This window comes from Oncorhynchus gorbuscha, unplaced genomic scaffold (assembly GCF_021184085.1).
Source record: "Oncorhynchus gorbuscha isolate QuinsamMale2020 ecotype Even-year unplaced genomic scaffold, OgorEven_v1.0 Un_scaffold_851, whole genome shotgun sequence".
In the NCBI taxonomy this organism is placed as follows: domain Eukaryota; kingdom Metazoa; phylum Chordata; class Actinopteri; order Salmoniformes; family Salmonidae; genus Oncorhynchus; species Oncorhynchus gorbuscha.
In genome coordinates this window covers 215,806-238,443 of record NW_025745841.1, presented here as the reverse complement: position 1 = coordinate 238,443, position 22,638 = coordinate 215,806, and the positions used below count along the sequence as shown (strand labels likewise).

The following is a 22,638-nucleotide window of genomic DNA, read 5'->3' as shown; positions in this document are numbered from 1 at the left end:
GCGAGTGTAGCGAAATGCTTGTGCTTCTAGTTCCGACAATGCAGTGATAACCAACAAGTAATCTAACTAACAATTCCAAAACTACTGTCTTATACACAGTGTAAGAGGATAAGGAACATGTACATAAGGATATATGAATGAGTGATGGTACAGAGCAGCATACAGTAGATGGTATCGAGTACAGTATATACATATGAGATGAGTATGTAGACAAAGTAAACAAAGTGGCATAGTTAAAGTGGCTAGTGATACATGTGTTACATAAGGATGCAGTCGATGATGTAGAGTACAGTATATACATATGCATATGAGATGAATAATGTAGGGTAAGTAACATTATATAAGGTAGCATTGTTTAAAGTGGCTAGTGATATATTTACATCATTTCCCATCAATTCCCATTATTAAAATGGCTGGAGTTGGGTCAGTGTCAATGACAGTGTGTTGGCAGCAGCCACTCAATGTTAGTTGTGGCTGTTTAACAGTCTGATGGCCTTGAGATAGAAGCTGTTTTTCAGTCTCTCGGTCCCAGCTTTGATGCACCTATACTGACCTCGCCTTCTGGATGATAGCGGGGTGAACAGGCAGTGGTTCGGGTGGTTGATGTCCTTGATGATCTTTATGGCCTTCATGTAACAACGGGTGGTGTAGGTGTCCTGGAGGGCAGGTAGTTTGCCCCTGGTGATGCGTTGTGCAGTCCTCACTACCCTCTGGAGAGCCTTACGGTTGAGGGCGGAGCAGTTGCCGTACCAGGCGGTGATACAGCCCGCCAGGATGCTCTCGATTGTGCATCTGTAGAAGTTTGTGAGTGCTTTTGGTGACAAGCCGAATTTCTTCAGCCTCCTGAGGTTGAATAGGCACTGCTGCGCCTTCTTCACGACGCTGTCAGTGTGAGTGGACCAATTCAGTTTGTCTGTGATGTCTATGCCGAGGAACTTAAAACTAGCTACCCTCTCCACTACTGTTCCATCGATGTGGATAGGGGGGTGTTCCCTCTGCTGTTTCCTGAAGTCCACAATCATCTCCTTAGTTTTGTTGACGTTGAGTGTGAGGTTATTTTCCTGACACCACACTCCGAGGGCCCTCACCTCCTCCCTGTAGGCCGTCTCGTCGTTGTTGGTAATCAAGCCTACCACTGTTGTGTCGTCCGCAAACTTGATGATTGAGTTGGAGGCGTGCTTGGCCACGCAGTCGTGGGTGAACAGGGAGTACAGGAGAGGGCTCAGAACGCACCCTTGTGGGGCCCCCGTGTTGAGGATCAGCGGGGAGGAGATGTTGTTGCCTACCCTCACCACCTGGGGGCGGCCCGTCAGGAAGTCCAGTACCCAGTTGCACAGGGCGGGGTCGAGACCCAGGGTCTCGAGCTTGATGACGAGCTTGGAGGGTACTATGGTGTTGAATGCCGAGCTGTAGTCGATGAACAGCATTCTCACATAGGTATTCCTCTTGTCCAGGTGGGTTAGGGCAGTGTGCAGTGTGGTTGAGATTGCATCGTCTGTGGACCTATTTGGGCGGTAAGCAAATTGGAGTGGGTCTAGGGTGTCAGGTAGGGTGGAGGTGATATGGTCCTTGACTAGTCTCTCAAAGCACTTCATGATGACGGAAGTGAGTGCTACGGGGCGGTAGTCGTTTAGCTCAGTTACCTTAGCTTTCTTGGGAACAGGAACAATGGTGGCCCTCTTGAAGCATGTGGGAACAGCAGACTGGTATAGGGATTGATTGAATGTGTGAGACTCTGTATGTGTGAGACTCTGTATGTGTGAGACTCTGTATGTGTGAGACTCTGTATGTGTGAGACTCTGTATGTGTGAGACTCTGTATGTGTGAGACTCTGTATGTGTGAGACTCTGTATGTGTGAGACTCTGTATGTGTGAGCCTCTGTATGTGTGAGCCTCTGTATGTGTGAGCCTCTGTATGTGTGAGACTCTGTATGTGTGAGACTCTGTATGTGTGAGACTCTGTATGTGTGAGACTCTGTATGTGTGAGACTCTGTATGTGTGAGACTCTGTATGTGTGAGCCCGCAAGGCAAGAGCAGCAGGGAGGTCACCTGAAGGTGTTTCAAGGCTTCTCCATCTTCACATTTACAAACTAATGCACCGTGATCCTGTTTCCAACCATGATCCATCCAGTATAACATACTACTAACTACAGTAGATTCCCTGACAAATCCTTAGGTTGGGTCGAAAAATGACAAAGTAAAAAAAGACATTTGCGTCCTGCCCGTCTGCGGCTGTGAAATGCAGCCCGGGAAATTGCAAATGGCAGTGAGACCCTGGGAATTTTGGGATTTTAATTTCATGAAAATGTAATTTCATGGCTCCATGCATCCCATCGGTGATAATTGAATCAATAGTGAAAAGACTGGGGTCCGTCCTTCGTTTCTGCCCGGGTCGCTGACGTGACGTACCCGACGGATGTGTGTCAGAACTTTTTGCCGTGTTTGCGGAAAGAGAAAGAGAGAAGAACAAAGAGAGAGAGAGACAACACATATACACCCTCAAAGTAGTAATCACTGAGCTCTTCAGTAAGGCCATTCTACTGCCAATGTTTGTCTATGGAGATTGCATGGCTGTGGGCTGAACTTTATACACCTTTCAGCATCGGACTTTGCTGAAATAGCCAAATCTGCTACTTTGAAAGGGTTGTCTACATATTTGTGTATAAATAGTGTATACACACCCTCAAAGCAGTAGTTAAATACTATTTTATTACACAAAAGCTTCCAGTCAGTCTCTCGTCACATTTACATAAAACATCCTCATCTGGCTGTCCTAATATGGACCCCATACTTCTCATCCTAATATGGACACCGTACCAATCAAATCCAGTACAAACCAGCAACTGAAACTCCAGGCTACGCTCTGAGAACAGCAGTTCTTACACGGCTAGCAACACAATCAGAACAAGGCACAAGCAGCTCTTTAACTTCCCATGGTGCACTGGGGCTCCCTGCTGAGAGTGTGAGTGGCTCAAAGCGGAGTGCCAGTAAAAGTGGCCTACCACAGACCGCTGTGAGAGGCTAACATGTCCCGGGGTGAAAACAAACAGATGTATTGAAGTGGAACTAGTAGGGTGAGAGTTAGAATAACAAGCTGATATGTGAGCAGCCAGACTTAGACACCTTTAGGGTTGGAAAATTGCAGTAACTTTCCCAAAATTCCCAGTTTTTCCAGAAATCTCTGTGGAATATTTCTGGAAAACTTTAGAATTTTGGGAAAGTTAGCAGAATATTTCATCCCTACACCTCGTTCAACATAGACCAGCTAGGCTTTTAGGGCAGGTTCTCTGAACCTAGAGATTCTCTATTCCTTTTTAGTTCAGGAATAGGTTTAATCAGTGTCCGGTAAACTGGACCACATTAGACCAGGGGTTTGCAGTTACTCGGTGTGCAGGCTTTTGTTCCTGCCCAGCATTAACCAACCTTATCCAAATAGTCCAATCACAAACAGCCTGAACCATAATTAGTGTTTTAGGGCAGGGCCTGAACAAAAGTCTGCACATCCATTACATCCAGTCAGTCATGTGGTCAGGAGAAACATATGCTTCATATTTGATGAGCTGGAAATACAAGTCTTTTTGAATTGGGTAAAAGAAAAATAAATCGAGAAATAATCTATATGTGGTTTTATCTCCCATTTCATCCAAGCTTGATGGAATCTGTTGTACTACTGCATGCCACCCCTCTGAGCGACCATATGTTGACTCATACTGCCTCCTGCTAGGAGAAGAAACACCATTGTTCGTCTGCCTGAAATGCCTGTCAGGTAGTCTAAAAGTATTGATGAAAACACTTCCCTTAAAGACAAGATAAAAGAGAGGGAGAAAATGAGGACAGTAGGAAAAGAGAGGAAATGAGGAAAGGAGAGGAAAAGAGGAAAGGAGAGGAAAAGAGGAAAGGAGAGGAAAGGAGAGGAAAGGAGGAAAAGAGAGGAAAGGAGAGGAAATGAGAGGAAATGAGGAAAGGAGAGGATAGGAAAGGAAAGGAGGAAAGGAGAGGAGGAAAGGAGAGGATCACTTTTCTTGGAGAGGGACTGAAACGTCAGGCGCTTTTGAGGTGATGTGACATTTCAAAAGAGAGAGAGCGACATGGGGGAGGGAGAAAGAGAGCGAAAGAGAGAGAGATAAAATGGGTAATACGAGTGTGGTCCTCACATAAATCTGTGCTCGATGTGTGAGAGAGACAGAGAAACAGAGAGAGAGATGATGAGGGAGCTCCTCACATTATTCTATCTGTGCTAGATGTGTGAGAGAGACAGAGAAACAGAGAGAGAGAGATGATGGGGAGCCGTAACAATGTGACATATTGTTCCACATACAGTGTCATTGCCTCTTTCCCTGGTCTCACGTGGTGGAGGGGAAACGTCCGACATTCCCTCACTCAGCACAATAAATAAAATGCTGGGTCAGATGTAAGGTATTTGTGAAGACAGCACAAGGCCCCTCTCCTCCACCCAGTGGCAGTAACACCTGCAGTCCCAGGCTCAGTTCCAGGCTCAGTCCCAGGCTCAGTCCCAGGCTCAGTCCCAGGTTGAAGTGAAACGACACATAACGCCAGAAAGGCCGCTAGCTAAATCAGTGCAGGCTTCACAAGAAATCAATGGTTCAGGCTTCTGGGGCGCTCAGTCAATCTGGCCCATGCAGCCCACCACTGGAGTGAGTCTATACGCTATAGGAGACGATGGATAGGGTGGATATTCTGCTGTGTGAGGCCGGATTCATAGATCCACTTCCAGCTGAAGTGGTTGGTGGGTTAACAGGAGGTATTAAAACCACTCTGAAGCATCATAACTGGGGCCAGTAGGTTTATGGTAGTAAGGATAATCTAGGGTGGATATTCTAGGGTGGATATTCTGCTATGTGAGGCTGGATTGGTATCCCCTCCTATCTGAAGTGGTCATTTCACTTTCTAAAGTTATCAATAGCATGGCATTAAAACGAGGGTAGGAAGAACTCAGGCATTCAGTTAGGAGTCTGCCCATAACTTGAGATCTGTAGCAATTGGAGATTTGCCAGTGTATGCCTGTGAAACTCCAGTTAGGATTTGAGTCAATAACTAGGCCCCGAAGTTACTAACACCATGAACACTACTGCACACTGCCCTATCCCATCTGGACAAGAGGAATATCTATGTAAGAATGCTGTTCATTGACTACAGCTCAGCATTCAACACCGGCCCTTGGTCTCAACCCTGCCCTGTGCAACTGGGTCCTGGACTTTCTGAAGGGCCGTCCCCAGGTGGTGAAGGTAGGAAACAAAATCTCCACTTCGCTGATCCTCAACACTGGGGCCCCACATGGGTGCCTGCTCAGCCCTCTCCTGTACTCCCTATTCACCCATGACTGCATGGCCATGCACGCCTTCAACTCAAATCATCAAGTTCGCAAACGTTTGCAGCTGTTTGATTACCAACAACGATGAGACAGCCTACAGGGAGGAGGTGAGGGCCCTCGGAGTGTGGTGTCAGGAAAACAACCTCTCACTCAACGTCAACAAAACAAAGGAGAAGATTGTGAACTTAAGAGGGAGCATCCCCCCCATCCACATCGACGGGACAGTAATGGAAAGTTTTAAGTTCTTCTGCGTACACATCACCGACAAACAGAAATGGTCCACCCACACAGACAGTGTGGTGAAGGAGCTCCTCTTCAACCTCAGGAGGCTGAAGAAATTTGGCTTGTTACCTAAAACCCTCACAAACTTTTACAAATGCACAATTGAGAGCACCCTGTCGGGCTTTTTCACTGCCTGGTACAGCAACTGTACCGCCCTCAAACGTAAGGCTCGCCTGAGGGTAGTGAGGTCTGCGCAATGCATCACCGGGGGCAAACTACCTGCCCTCCAGGACACCTACAGCACCAGACGTCACAGGAAGGCCAAAAAGATCATCAAGGACAACAACCACCCGAAGGACTACCTGTTCACCCCGCTACCATCAGGTCAGTGCAGGTGCATCGAAGCTGGGACCGAGAGACTGAAAAACAGATTTTATCTCAAGGCCATCTGACTGTTAAACAGCCATCACTAACACAGAGGCTGCTGCCTACGTACAGACTCAAATCAATGGCCAATCAATGGATCACTAGTTACTTTAAATAATGCCACTTTAATAAGGTTTACATATCTTACATTACTCATCTCATATGTATTTGTATATACTGCTCATTCATATATTTATATATATATTCATATATGTACATATTCTTATTCCATCCCTTTACATTTGTGTGTATTAGGTCGTTGTTGTGGAATTGTTGGATTTCTTTTAGATATTACTGCACTGTCAGAACTAGAAGCACACGCCTTTCATTACACTCACATGAACATCTGCTAACCATGTGTATGTGACCAATAAAATGTGATTTGATTTGAGGCCTGTGATATATATATATATATATATATCCGTTTTAGTAAGGATTTACTCTCTGTATACAAAAGCTCATGTTACAGATCAACAATATATTATAGGGTGAGGATGGCTGCATTTACACAGACAGCCCAATTCTAAACTTTTGCACAATTATGAGCAAAGGATCTGATCTGATTGGTCAAAATACCAATTAGTGAAAATAGATCAGAATTGGAAGGTGGCCAATCCATTCAGATCCAACTCGCAGATCCAGGTGTTGCCAGTAAATCTAACAAAAGCCCCGAAAGTCCCAGCTGGTGAGTGTTTTCAGAGTGTTAAAAAAAGAAAAATGGTTGAAGACGATAATGATGTTTTGGTTGGAAGTAAAAGAAGAGGACAGGTGATTAGACTAAGAGCCGGAGCTTCTCTCAGTCACTACATCTCTACTAGAAGGCTACTGATGGCTCAATAAGTATCATTTAGATTTTTTTACCAGGAAGGCAGACGGACATCAATATGCCCGGGGCCACGCGGGCCTCCAAACCGTCTACGCCCGTTGCCGTGGTTACGTCTGGAGGGTGTCGGCAGCTGTTGTGGCCGCTTAGAGAACAGAAGGCGTGTTTCGGCGGTGAGATAGTTTGATAATATCAGGTTTTTGGGGCCCGCAAATGTTTTTTCTCAGTTTGAGCAAGACTAGGAGAAATGGCCAGAGGGTGTTTCGGTTTGAGACGAAAGAAAACAGAAACTGATACACATATACACACGCAGATTAACTATAAACACATGTACACACACACACACATGCAAATGTACTGTGTTTAAATGTAACTTATTTCCAATTGCCCCCAGAAGAAATGTCTAACCAAACATCAAATGAACAACGGTAAACACTGCACTCCATTAGCTGCAGCTTGTTCCAACACATGCTGAGGAGACGGGGAAACTCCCAGCCTCCTACACACTGTACTGTAAACCCATTTATCTGGGCTGGACCGGACACATACAAACGGACCGTTTTAGAACACAGACAGTCTGCTTCACTCAGCTAAAATCTCCCACTCTGTCTATAAATTCCCCTTTCCAGAAGAGTGCTTCCTGTACAGTAAGAAGGCCCTCTGATGAGCGAGCACTAGGTGGAAGTTGGCCGCAGATACAGATCTGCGATCAGTTTCCTCTCTCCACATCAACACCTTAAGGTAACTGTCCAGTGTTTCCAGATTTCCATGAAATATGACTTATAATTACAATATGAGTTAAATAGTTTTCCTTCCCAAAAGTTAAGTATGTTAAAAATCAGCTTTTCTATGATTGAATTGTGTGGGCGTACCCCAACAACAGAATGGTGTGGACGTATACAGGTCATTAAAAATATCCATGACAAGTAAACAGCTGATTGGCCAGCTGAGATTTTTTAAAGTGTTTTTTTTTTAAAGTGGGAGTTTTTCTTCGAATGTATTCTTTGGCCACAAATACAACTATCGGACAAAGGCGTGTCCGATCAACCGCAGGCAAAGGCGTTTACATCAGAGCAAGACAGAGAGAAGGGCTCTAGCAGTGGTATTCATAGACATTGCCAAGGCATTTGACTCAGTGGCACATGAACACTTAATCCGTGTCCTGAAGGAGAGGGGACTGGATAGCCATATAATCAGACTAATCAAGGACTCCTACGAGGAGATGTGTACGAGAATAAAGGTGAAGGAAGGAACCTCACCGCCAATCGAAATGAAAGTGGGAGTGAAACAGGGAGACCCAATGTCGCCCCTCCTCTTCAACATTGCGGTGGACCCTATGATTCACAAGCAATGTGCGAATGGGAGAGGGATACAGGTTTGGGGGAGTAAGGTGACTACTCTAGCATTCGCTGATGACTTAGTGCTTATGAGCAGCTCTTTGGGGAGGGCATGCAACATAACATCCAAATATTGGAACATTTCTGTCCACCTTCTGACCTGTGCGTGCAGCCAAAAAAGTGCCATGGGGTCATAGTGAGACGTGGGGGTGGAGCATTCACTGTCAATAACTGTCAGGCATGGACAATCGAAGGAGAAAAGCTACACCGGATTGACCCAGATAAATCAGAAAAATATCTGGGCATGAAAGTGAACCCCTGGCTGGGGATTTGAGAGTACAAATCCTCAAGTGGGTCAGCAGAATCAATCAAGCGCCACTACAACCCAGCCAAAGAGTAAGCGTACTAAACGCATACGCAGTCCCCCGAGTGATATATAGGGTAAACCACGGGGACATCAGGACAGTCAAACTAACTATCCTAGATGGGATGGTTAAAACAGCAGTGAGAAAGTGTCTGCACCTACCTCCGTCAACCTGTGACGGCCTGATCTATGCAGGAACAAAGACGGCAGCTTAGGCATTGTGAAGTTGGCAAAAATGATAGCAGCAATCCAGGCCTGAAGGTTATTTAACCTGGCAGTGTCGTCAGACCCACTGACAAGGGCGCCAGTCAGATACACAATGCCACAGGAGGAATTTTCTAAACTGTGGATACGGGCAGTGGGAGTCCCGGAGCAAACTCCGAAACTGGGAGAAAGCCTAGATGCTATGATGCCAGTCGGGGAAGATGGCTCAAGCACAAAGGGAGCAGAGGTGGAGACAAAAAAGCACAAGCAGCTGTGGAACAACCCCTCTAACTGGAGGTCGAAAGGATTGGAGGATTGGGAGGCGCTGCCAAGCCAAGGAAATGAAACTGGCAGGTTCCACCAAGACAAGATCAGCTACTGCTGGCTTGCAGATCCAGCAGCGTTGCGATTTAAACAGCGACACTATGAAGCTGCGCTTAAACTGAGGGCAAACGTACATCCTACAAGGGAGACTTTGGCTCGCAGATCCAGCAGCGCTGGGATTTAAACAGCGACACTATGTAGCTGCGCTTAAACTGAGGGCAAAGTGGAAGCCATATCCAGAAGGTTGGAAATAATATCACCCATACTAGGGCAATGCCCGGCAGTGAAGGCAGCCAGGCTGAGAAGGCAGCCAGGCTGAGAAGGCAGCCAGGCTGAGAAGTCAGCCAGGCTGAGAAGGCAGCCAGGCTGAGAAGTCAGCCAGGCTGAGAAGGCAGCCAGGCTGAGAAGGCAGCCAGGCTGAGAAGTCAGCCAGGCTGAGAAGGCACACTACTTGCCGAGGAAGCAGCGAAGTTGGGGTGGAAAGCTCTCCATCTGCTATAAGCGACCTGGGTGTCCAGCCTGCTGTAAAACTAACATGTCAGCAACCAGGCCACAGAGCATCATAACCTCTGGGTTCACAATGACACGGCTATATACAGAGGCTGGTACACGCATACACACCAAATGATTTACATAACCCAACTCTGTTCAGGCCTTTTCCTATGCCTGTAATGCCTGTTTCAGTGGAACTAATTCATGGTTGACGGAAGAGAATGTTAGAGAACGTCCTTGTTGCTCAATGTCCCGGTAAATCTACCTGATAATGAATAAACGGCGCTTTGGTTTTTGTCATAAAAGACCCAGATGGTTGTTCCTGTACATAGCCCACATACTAAAGAAATACAGCGCCGGCTGCGTTGACCTTAGCCAAGGATTTTCATTAACTTCCAACCCACCTGATCCGTTGGACATTATTATTAAAATGTGCCACAAGAGTGAAGCGAATCGTCAAGCTTCCCACAGAACCAACTTCCGTTTCGAGCCAAACCTCCATGAAACGTTTCCTTACTTTCAGTCAAACTTGCGAAAAACAAGTTCACTTCAGAGAAACTTTCCTAAAGAGCCACTTTCACTTCAGAGAAACATTCCTAAAGAGCCACTTTCACTTCAGAGAAACATTCCTAAAGAGCCACTTTCACTTCAGAGAAACTTTCCTGAAGAGCCACTTTCACTTCAGAGAAGCTTTCCCAAAGAGCCGCATTCACTTCAGAGAAACTTTCCTAAAGAGCCAAGCTCACTTCAGAGACACTTTCCTAAAGAGCCACATTCACTTCAGAGAAACTTTCCCAAAGAGCCACATTCACTTCAGAGAAACTTTCTTAAAGAGCCATGTTCACTTCAGATAAACTTTCCTAAAGAGCCATGTTCACTTCAGAGAAACTTTCCTAAAGAGCCATGTTCACTTCACAGAAACTTTCCTAAAGAGCCACGTTCACTTCAGAGAAACTTTCCCAAAGAGCCATGTTCACTTCACAGAAACGTTCCTAAAGAGCCACACTCACTTCAGAGAAACTTTCCCAAAGAGCCATGTTCACTTCACAGAAACATTCCCAAAGAGCCAACTTAAATCTTTACTTCATGAGCATCACTGTACTGCACTGTGGCTTTGGAGGGAAGGGGGATATGTGGGGAAGATCTCTCCCAAAGCCCTTGACTGTGAGTGGGGTTGGAGTCTCGAAGTGGTTCCCCTTTGACCGGGGGTAGGGTGGTAGAGTTGTCAGGGGGTACAGAGAGGGAAGAGGAGGATATCGACTGGACCTGTTCCTCTGTAGTTCTTTGGATGAGGCTTTAATTGAGTCTGGACCTCTGTGAACTCTATGGCTTCATCCCAAATGGACCCTATTCCTTATATAGTGCACAACTTTTGAATAGGGCCCATAGGGCTCCGGTTAAAAGTAGTGCACTATGTAGGGAAAAGTAGTGCACTATGTAGGGAAAAGGGTGTCATTTGGGACGTAGGCTATGTGTCGACGTCCAACAGCTTGATCAATGCGTATCTGATTATGGAACCAGTGTTAGCTAGTGGAATTAGCTGATTGCTGATGACACGCACTCCCTGTCTTCTGACTCTTGTTTGAGATTTTGTTCTCTTTAATCAAACTCCTGTCTCTCTCTCTCTCTTATTTTACCGTCTGTCTCTCTACTGTCTCTCTCTTCTTTTACCTTCTGTCTATACGGTCTCTCTCTCTCTCTCTCTCTCTCTTTTTATCTTCTGTCTCTCTCTCTCTTATTTTACCTTCTGTCTCTCTCTACAGAGGACAATAGACACAAACTACAGAGGACAATAGACACAAGCCACAGAGGACAATAGACACAAACTACAGAGGACAATAGACACAATCCACAGAGGACAATAGACACAAACTACAGAGGACAATAGACACAATCCACAGAGGACAATAGACACAATCCACAGAGGACAATAGACACAAACCACAGAGGACAATAGACACAAACCACAGAGGACAAATAGACACAAACCACAGAGGACAATAGACACAAACCACAGAGGACAATAGACACAATCCACAGAGGACAATAGACACAAACCACAGAGGACAAATAGACACAAACCACAGAGGACAAATAGACACAAACCACAGAGGACAATAGACACAAACCACAGAGGACAATAGACACAATCCACAGAGGACAATAGACACAATCCACAGAGGACAATAGACACAAACCACAGAGGACAATAGACACAAACCACACTTACACTACTTTTTAGTAGTTAATATGTGATGTAGGAGAAAGAATTTGGGTTTAGGTGGAACCAATATGCAAAAGTTTCAACAGGGTATTCTAGGAACAGGGTCCGGGGTTCATCGAAAGGACTTTATCCCCGTTTTCCTGGGGTCCCCGTCAAGCAAACTGTGTCCAAACTTCTAAAAGAGTCTATAACTATTGGCGTGTCTATCCTGCTGCGTAGGCTTGTCTGCTTCCCAAATGACACACTATTCCCCTTAGTGCATTACCAGGACTCTAGAGCTCATAGGACTCTGGTCAAAAGTAGTGCAATTAATAGGGAATAGGGTGCCATTTGGGATGTATTCTATGTTCATTTGTATTTTAGAGGGTTACACCATAACATACATCATTAGCCTCAAATAGACTCCATCAAGTCATTACACGTTTCATTTACTTTAACTGCAAAATCGGGGGACTTTTATAGAGAAAGGGGGAAGAGAACGAAAGAAGGGGGGGTGGGGGTGGGGGGGACAAACGACCACGGCCAACAAGCGGATTTGATCAAAAAATGAAAAGTAAAAAAGTGATACCAAATCCAAAAACAGAGAAAGAAGCCCTGATCCAGATAATTAGCAGCGATTCACCTCGATCGCCTGTTAAGTAGGAGTCCTAATGAACACACTTATATTAAACAACTATGAAAAGGTGGCGATAGGAACTTGATTCATTTCTATGTTTCCATTCTGCCGAACAATTAATGAGTGAGAGACGAGGGAGTGAAATATGTAAAGCGTGTAATACTGAATTAACCCCTGAGGCGGAGCGGAGAGAAAGGCCACGGCCGGTCAGTCAAAAATGCGTCACATTTCAGTTCACTCAGAGGTAAGGGATGAGATGAGTGCCACTCTGAATTTATTCATATGTGTCATGCATTCTGTGTGTGCGCATGTGTGTGTGTGTGTGTCAGAGAGAGAGTGAGAGAGAGAGAGTAAGACCGAGAGAGAGAGAGCTCCTGTGAAATGGGGGTCTGTTTCATTATGTCCATGCTTGGTGAGGAGAACAGCGTGTGCTGTGTTCAAATGTGTGTGCGCACGCGCGTGTCTGTGTGTGTGTGTGTGGCAACTACCCGGTGTATTGACGGAGAGAAATCGGAGAGAAATGCCATTTGGGTTGCACCCAGAGAAGGTATAACAATATGATACATAAAACACACCCCTCCCTCCCTCCCTCCCTCCCTCCCTCCCTCCCTCCCTCCCTCCCTCCCTCCCTCCCTCCCTCCTCCCTCCCTCCCTCCCTCCCTCCCTCCCTCCCTCCCTCCCACTATCTTTATCACTCCCTCCGTCTCTCTTTCCCCTCCCTCTCTCTCCCCCTACTCTTTCCCCCTCCCTCTCTCTCTCCCCTTCTCTTTCCCCCTCTCTCCCCTTTTCTTTCCCCCTCCCTCTATCTCTCTCTCCCCTTCTCTTTCACCCTCTCTTTCCCCCTCTCTATCTCCCTCTCCCTACATCAGTCCCTCCTTCCCTCCACTCCTCCAGCCCAATCCATGCCCATCAGTCCCTTTCTCTCTCCAGAACTTAATCTGCCCTGACAATATACAAATGAGCCTTCCACATTTGCATAAAAACAGTTCATAGGTGACTGGAAGCTGCCCATTAGCTCTCCATCATACCCGTCTGTCTCTCTCTCCGCTAATCCACACATTTATATACTGCGCTGTATGCTAACGCTAGCGCTACGCTAGCCTGTCTGTCAGTCTCCAATCCACTCATGTACTTACCGCTATGCTAGCTAGCCCGCAGGGCCCTTAGGCTATCGTTTTAAAGGATTATTGTTATGACGCACAATACAGACACTGATACGGAGCTGCTTGACTGTTCAATCAAGAGGATGTAAGTGTTATGGCCAGCAGTCAATGCGGCTGTCGGCCAATGAGACGAAAGGTATATAAATCGGTGAGATTTGATTGGCTGATGAGAGACCAGCGATCAAATACCTCAGCCATCAAACTGTGTTGAATGGATTCACAATAAGAGTACACAGCTGTATTGAATAAAGAGGAGAATGACATGTTCACTTGCTATTGAAGTCTGTACCCAGACGGCGGCGTGAGGCGAGACACCCCCAAGGCAACATCCAGGCCCACTGGCATCAACATTGTCAGTTGAAAACAATAGAAACCAAACTCTTTTTAGGCAAGCCCACCTGTACAACAGTAGGGGAAACACTGTGTATGCCTTTCCACTTGTCACTTTCTCAAGGATCCCTTCTGCCTTCCATACAATAACAAAACAGATATCAAATAAGATATCTGATCCTGGATCATTTTAGATCGGAGTGATTACATGGAAATGGGGATTGCTGATTATAGTTCTGATCGAGGATCAGGTCCCCCTTCTCCATGTAATGTTATTCATGACGCTCTGAAAGACAAAACTGATCCTAGATACTCTACTCTGAGGCCAGAGGAGGCTGCTGAGGGGAGGACGGATCATAATAACGGCTGGAACGGAGTGAATGGAATCATCAAACTATCTGTTTGATGTGTTGGATACCATTTCACTTGTTCTGCTCCGGTCATTACCATGAGCCCGTCCTCCCCAATGAAGGTGTCACCAACCTCCTGTGGCTGAGACGCTTTATGAATACAGACCCTGGTTCATTCTATCCATCAGCCATTGACCGAGAGGGCCAATTCAGTGTGCCCTCGGTGACCCTGTATACAGCATCTCATCTGATCCTTACCTGGGTTTCATGTAGATGACTGGAGAGTGTATGGAGGAGCAGCCTGGCCAGGACAGCCCTCTTAAAGAGCTGTATAACTGCACTGCACTACAGTCTCTACTTTACGCTCACATCATGATGACCACGCCGCCAAGGCCGACGGGTTTTATAAAGTCACGTCAAGGGCTCTCAAAACACTACTGGAATAAACACGTATGGACACACACATAACACACACACACATAACACACACACATAACACACACACATAACACACACACACTCTCCCTTCCTGTTAGTGACTTTGGGGTATCTTCAAAGTAACAGTAAATGAGTGTGTGTGTGTGTGTGTGTGTGTGTGTGTGTGTGTGTGTGTGTGTGTGTGTGTGTGTGTGTGTGTGTGTGTGTGTGTGTGTGTGTGTGTGTGTGTGTGTGTGTGTGTGTGTGTGCGTGTGCGTGTGCGTGTGTGTGTGTCCGTTTGTGTGTGTGTGTGTCCGTTTGTGTGTGTGTGTGCGTGTGATTCCAGAATGCTTACTTGAGATCCTGGAAAGGTTCTGCTCTGATGTGGGATGTCTCCACTGAATGTCCGAAGACGACACCTTCGTTCCCTGAGAAAGACAATAGAAAGACAATAGAAGAACAATATAATAACAACATGAGGACAATAGAAAGACAATAGAAGAACAATAGAATAACAACATGAGGACAATAGAAAGACAATAGAATAACAATATAATAACAACATGAGGACAATAGAAAGACAATAGAAGAACAATATGAGGACAATAGAAAGACAATATAATAACAACATGAGGACAATAGAAAGACAATAGAAGAACAATATGAGGACAATAGAAAGACAATAGAAGAACAATATGAGGACAATAGAAAGACAATAGAAGAACAATATGAGGACAATAGAAAGACAATAGAAAGACAATATAATAACAACATGAGGACAATAGAAAGACAATAGAAAGACAATATAATAACAACATGAGGACAATAGAAAGACAACAGAAGGACTGTATGGGGACAATAGAAGGATAATAGTTGTACAATATAAGGACAATAGAAGGACAGTATGAGGACAATAGAAAGACAACAGAAGGACTGTATGGGAACAATAGAAGGATAATAGTTGTACAATAGAAGGACAATAGAAGGACAGTATGAGGACAATAGCATGACAATAGTAGTACAATAGAAGCCATAGAAGGACAATAGTAGTACAATAGAAGCCATAGAAGGACAATAGTAGTACAATAGAAGCCATAGAAGGACAATAGTAGTACAATAGAAGCCATAGAAGGACAATAGTAGTACACTAGAAGGACAATAAGGCAAAAGAACACAGACACTGGACAGAGAAGTCGCCTCTTCACTGTTGACGTTGAGACTGGTGTATTGCGGGAACTATTTAATGAAGCTGCCAGTTGAGGACTTGTGAGGCGTCTGTTTCTCAAACTAGACACTCTAATTATGAAATAACACATATGGAATGATGTGGTAACCAAAAAAGTGTCAAACAAATCATTTAAAAAAAATGTATTTATTTCACCTTCAATTAACCAGCAGGTAGGCTAGTTGAGAACAAGTTCTCATTTACAACTGCGACCTGGCCAAGATAAAGCAAAGCAGTGAGACAAAAACAACAACACAGAGTTGTTACACATGGACAAACATACAGTCACTAACACAATAGAAATGTATATATACACAATGTGTGCAAATGAGGTAAGATAAGGGAGGTAAGGCAATAAATAGGCCATAGTGGCGAAATAATGTCAATTTAGCAATTAAACACTGGAGTGATAGATGTGCAAATGATGAATGTACAAGTAGAGATACTGGGGTACAAAGGAGCAAAATAAAATAACAGTATGGGGATGAGGTAGTTGGATGGGCTATTTACAGATGGGCTATGTACAGGTGCAATGATCTGTGAGCTGCTCTGACAGCTGGTGCTTAAAGTTAGAGAGGGAGATATGAGTCTCAAGCTTCAGTGATTTTTGCAATTCGTTCCAGTCATTGGCAGCAGAGAACTGTAAGGAGAGGTGGCCGAAGGAGGAATTGGCTTTGGGGGTGACCAGTGAAATATACCTGCAGGAGCGCGTGCTATGGGTGGGTGCTGCTATGGTGACCAGTGAGCTGAGATAAGGCGGGGCTTTACCTAGCAGAGACTTATAGATGACCTGGAGCCAGTGGGTTTGATGACAAATATGAAGCGAGGGCCAGGATAGTCCGATTTACGACGGTATGTTTGGCAGCATGTGTGAAGGATACATATTTTATATTTTATATTCGTCAAAGTAGCCACCCTTTGCCTTTATGGCAGCTTTGCACACTCTTAGCATTCTCTCAATGAGCTTCATAAGGTAGTCACATGGAATGCATTCCAATTAACAGGTGTGCCTTCTTAAAAGTTAATTTGTGGAATTTCTTTCCTTATTAACGCATTTGGCCAATCAGTTGTGTAGTGACAAAGTAGGGGTGGTATACAGAAGATAGCCCTATTTGGTAAAAGACCAAGTCCATATTATGGCAAGACCAGCTCAAATAAGCAAAGAAAAATTACAATCCATCATTACTTTAAGACATGAAGGTCAGTCAAAGCATAACATTTCAATAACTTTTAAAGTTTCTTAAAATGCAGTCGCAAAAACCATCAAGTGCTATGATGAAACTGTCTCTCGGCAGGAAAGGAAGACCCAGAGTTACCTCTGCTGCAGAGGATAAATTCATTAGAGTTAACTGCACCTCAGATTGCAGCCCAGAATAAATGCTTCGGAGTTCGAAACATCTCAACATCAACTGTTCAGAGGAGACTGAATCAGGCCTTCATGGTCGAATTGCTGCAAAGAAACCACTACTAAAGGACATCAATAAGAAGAAGAGACTTGCTTGGGCACGAGCAATGGACATTAGACCGGTAGTCTGATGAGTCCAAATTTGAGACTTTGGTTCCCACGCTGTGTCTTTGTGACGCAGAGTAAATGAATGGATGACCTCTGCATGTGTAGTTCCCACCGTGAAGCATGGAGGAGGAGGTGTGATGGTGTGGGGATGCTTTGCTTGTGACACTGTCAGTGATTTATTTAGAATTCAAGGCACACTTAATCAGCATGGCTGCCTCAGCATTCTGCAGCGATACACCATCCCATCTGGTTTGTGCTTAGTGGGACTATCATTTGTTTTTCAACAGGACAATGACCCAACACACCTCCAGGCTGTCTAAGGGCTATTTGACCAAGAAGGAGAGTGATGGAGTGCTACATCAGACAATCACCTGACCTCAACCCAATGGAGATGGTTTGGGATGAGTCGGACCGCAGAGTGAAGGAAAAGCAGCCAACAAGAGCTTAGCATATGTTGGAACTCCTTCAAGACTGTTGGAAAAGCATTCCAGGTGAAGCTGGTTGAGAGAATGACAAGACTGTTGGAAAAGCATTCCAGGTGAAGCTGGTTCAGAGAATGACAAGACTGTTGGAAAAGCATTCCAGGTGGTTGAGAGAATGACAAGACTGTTGGAAAAGCATTCCAGGTGAAGCTGGTTGAGAGAATGACAAGACTGTTGGAAAAGCATTCCAGGTGGTTGAGAGAATGACAAGACTGTTGGAAAAGCATTCCAGGTGAAGCTGAGAGAATGATAAGACTGTTGGAAAAGCATTCCAGGTGAAGCTGAGAGAATGACAAGACTGTTGGAAAAGCATTCCAGGTGAAGCTGAGAGAATGACAAGACTGTTGGAAAAGCATTCCAGTTGAAGCTGAGAGAATGACAAGACTGTTGGAAAAGCATTCCAGGTGAAGCTGAGAGAATGACAAGACTGTTGGAAAAGCATTCCAGGTGAAGCTGAGAGAATGACAAGACTGTTGGAAAAGCATTCCAGGTGAAGCTGAGAGAATGACAAGACTGTTGGAAAAGCGTTCCAGGTGAAGCTGAGAGAATGACAAGACTGTTGGAAAAGCATTCCAGGTGAAGCTGAGAGAATGACAAGACTGTTGGAAAAGCATTCCAGTTGAAGCTGAGAGAATGACAAGACTGTTGGAAAAGCATTCCAGGTGAAGCTGAGAGAATGACAAGACTGTTGGAAAAGCATTCCAGGTGAAGCTGAGAGAATGACAACTGTTGGAAAAGCATTCCAGGTGAAGCTGAGAGAATGACAAGACTGTTGGAAAAGCATTCCAGGTGAAGCTGAGAGAATGACAAGACTGTTGGAAAAGCATTCCAGGTGAAGCTGAGAGAATGACAAGACTGTTGGAAAAGCATTCCAGGTGAAGCTGAGAGAATGACAAGACTGTTGGAAAAGCATTCCAGGTGAAGCTGAGAGAATGACAAGACTGTTGGAAAAGCATTCCAGGTGAAGCTGAGAGAATGACAAGACTGTTGGAAAAGCATTCAAGGTGAAGCTGAGAGAATGACAAGACTGTTGGAAAAGCATTCCAGGTGAAGCTGAGAGAATGACAAGACTGTTGGAAAAGCATTCCAGGTGAAGCTGAGAGAATGACAAGACTGTTGGAAAAGCATTCCAGGTGAAGCTGAGAGAATGACAAGACTGTTGGAAAAGCATTCCAGGTGAAGCTGAGAGAATGACAAGACTGTTGGAAAAGCATTCCAGTTGAAGCTGAGAGAATGACAAGACTGTTGGAAAAGCATTCCAGGTGAAGCTGGTTGAGAGAATGACAAGACTGTTGGAAAAGCATTCCAGGTGAAGCTGAGAGAATGACAAGACTGTTGGAAAAGCATTCCAGGTGAAGCTGGTTGAGAGAATGACAAGATTGTTGGAAAAGCATTCCAGGTGAAGCTGATAGAATGACAAGACTGTTGGAAAAGCATTCCAGGTGAAGCTGGTTGAGAGAATGACAAGACTGTTGGAAAAGCATTCCAGGTGAAGCTGGTTGAGAGAATGACAAGACTGTTGGAAAAGCATTCCAGGTGAAGCTGATAGAATGACAAGACTGTTGGAAAAGCATTCCAGGTGAAGCTGGTTGAGAGAATGACAAGACTGTTGGAAAAGCATTCCAGGTGAAGCTGAGAGAATGACAAGACTGTTGGAAAAGCATTCCAGGTGAAGCTGATAGAATGACAAGACTGTTGGAAAAGCATTCCAGGTGAAGCTGGTTGAGAGAATGACAAGACTGTTGGAAAAGCATTCCAGGTGAAGCTGAGAGAATGACAAGAGTGTCCAAAGCTGTCATCAAGATAAAAGGTGGCTACTTTGAAGAATATCGAATACTTTTAGATTTTTTTTTAACACTTTTTGGGTTACTACATGATTCCATATGTGTTAGTTCATAGTTTTGATATCTTCATTATTATTCTACAGTGTAAAAAACAAATAAAAACTGTTGAATGAGTAGGTGTGTCTAAACTTTTGACCGATACTGTATATAATGTAATTCAAGCCAGCTAAGGTCCTGATTAGCCAGTCCTGTGTAAGATGACACTGATGATGAGAAGTCCTGTGATATTACAATATTCATGTGCGTGATACTGACACCACGTCTCAAATGTGTGATGTGAGAATTGTCCATTTCAAAAGTTACACGCTGAGTAGACAAAACATTATGAAGACCTTAATATTGAGTTGCCTTAAAGCACACAGAACAGCCTCAATTCGTTGGGGTTATGGACTCTACAAGGTGTCGAAAGCATTCCACATGGACTTCAACGCTTCACACCGCTGTGTCAAGTTGTCCGGATGTCATTTAGGTGGTGGATCATTATTGATACACACAGGAAACTGTTGAGCATAAAGAAACCCAGCAGCGTTGCAGTTCTCCTACTACAATAAACCGTTCAAAGGCACTTAAATATTTTATCTTGCCCATTCACCCTCTGAATTTCGCACATAGACAATCCATGTCTCAATTGTCTCAAGGCTATAAAAAAACCTTCTTTAACCTGTCTCCTCCCCTTCATCTACACTGATTGAAGTGGATTTAACAAGTGGCATCAATACTGTTCCTAATGTTTTGTCCACTCTGTGTATGTTAGAAGTTTCAGGTTTCAAACTTTATTCGCCACGTGCCCAGGATACAACAGGTGTAAAACAGTACAGTGGAATTCTTAACTTGAGAGCTCTATCCCAACAATGCAGATGATAATAGAAAATAGAATAGAAACATGTATCCAAAAATAACATCAGTCTAAGTAGCCCATGTTAGAACACATGACAATGACATCATATCTCCCCACACTAAACAGAGATAGTATGAGTGATGTTCTTGCATGGAGCACATACAGAAACATCAGTTTCTTCCCTCCATCCCTTCCTCCAACCCTCCCTCCTTCCTCCAACCCTCCCACCCTCCTCCAACCCTCCCTCCTTCCTCCAACCCTCCCTCTCTCCTCCAACCCTCCCTCCTTCCTCCAAATCTCCCTCCTTCCTCCAACCCTCCCTCCTTCCTCCAACCCTCCCTCCCTCCTCCAACCCTCCCTCCTTCCTCCAACCCTCCCTCTCTCCTCCAACCCTCCCTCCTTCCTCCAACCCTCCCTCCTTCCTCCAACCCTCCCTCCTTCCTCCAACCCTCCCTCCCTCCTCCAACCCTCCCTCCTTCCTCCATGCTTTCATTCTCCGGACATGAGCGACGAAAGACAACATCAATCACCTTGCAGACCTCCGCCACTTTCTCTCCCTCCATCTCTCACTCTCACCCTCCCCCCTTTCTTTCTTTCCTGGCTTTGTAATGGACAGATCTTTCCAATTACAGACGGGAAAAGGAGGAGGATGGAGGAGGGGTGTCTGTTCGCCCACGACCCCCGACTGCTTCCACTTGACCTCCCCGCCGCCTCGTTTACCGGGAGAGACCACCATGCCAGGAAAGCAGAGAGAGGCATGTGCTTTTTCTCTCTTAATCTTTCCTTCTCTCTCTCTCTCTCTACTTCTCCCTCTCTCTCTCTCTCTCTACTTCTCCCTCTCTCTCTCTCTCTCTCTCTCTCTCTCTCTCTCTCTCTCTCTCTCTCTCTCTCTCTCTCTCTCTCTCTCTTCTCCCTCTCTCTCTCTCTCTCTCTCTCTCTCTCTTTCCTTTTTTCCCTACCTATCTCTCTTAATTTTCTCTTCCGTCCCTCTCTCTCAGTCCCTGTCTCTCTATCTAATGCTGATGTCTGCATGTAGGCCACACACAACAACTGTCTGAGATCTGCTCAACCCACTCACTAGCAGTCACTGTGCATTGCTGCACACAGGCCCTTAGCACCATCACAATCTATCTGGTTGCTATGGGAGCACTGACCTGTGAATGGAGCCTTTTAGACTGGGTAAATCCACCCAACTGACCCGCATTTAACATATAACTGTACCTACAACTGCTTCAAACCCAACCTCAGTCCCGCAAGATTATTTTAGGCGTATGTGACAAAGCTCACTTGCCAGGCATGGACTCAACAATTCTGCTCCCTATAGGCAATATCAAAAAGCTCAACAATCTCCTAAGAAATAGGTTAAATCACCAGAGATTCTCACATGGCCCATTATATTAGGCTATCGGTATTGCTCTGCCACATCAGCAAATAGTCTAGAAGTAGTTTGAAGAGAGCAGATTCTGAGAGACTTGCACTTTCTCTTGAGCTACGTTTTATAGCCTACCTTTTAGGAGTGGGGCGATTTTCAGACCGAGACAAATATGGGCGATCAATATTTATTTCTAACCAAATTTAGTAACCCATAGCCTAATCCTATTTAGGAAGTACATTTCCTTGGAAGGAAAACGTGCCACGTGCTTCTCCGCCCACGAACAGACTATAGCCTACTCTATTTAATAGAGACCACACGCGTACCTGATCTCACGCGTGTGGCTACTGAACCTGAAGCAGCAGGACTGATGAGAGAGGAGACTTCTCTTGAGCTACGTTCTGCATACGTGATATAGCTTATCCTTGGGGAGGATGATTTGCTGGCAGAGACAAATAAATGGGTAATGGTTGGTTGAGCGCCTGGCACTTCTGTCCGTTATCAATAATGATTTACAGACATTGTAGTAAACTATATTCTAATCATATTTGATTTAATTTCCTTGAAAAGATAACTACCACTTAGTTCTCTGTTTATGCATAGGCAGTCTACTCTATAAATACATTACTTGTGGGTAACGATTGAATTAAAATTGCCAAAAATGAACAAAATAAAATAGCTTCTCTTTGCAAAGAGCAATTTCTCAAGCAAGAATGTAGCTAGGATTGTCTGGGAGTTG

At 44.9% G+C, this 22,638-nt stretch overlaps 1 protein-coding gene across 2 annotated transcripts in view; it reads right to left on the bottom strand.

The window, feature by feature from the left end:
- LOC124020544 (zeta-sarcoglycan) overlaps window positions 1-22,638 on the bottom strand; it is a 139,940-nt gene that overhangs the window by 26,944 nt on the left and 90,358 nt on the right. For both annotated transcript variants that reach the window (XM_046335780.1, XM_046335779.1), the window contains one exon: window positions 14,981-15,053. In XM_046335780.1, the coding sequence (XP_046191736.1) occupies window positions 14,981-15,053 (73 nt within the window). The remainder of the gene's footprint in view (window positions 1-14,980; window positions 15,054-22,638) is intronic.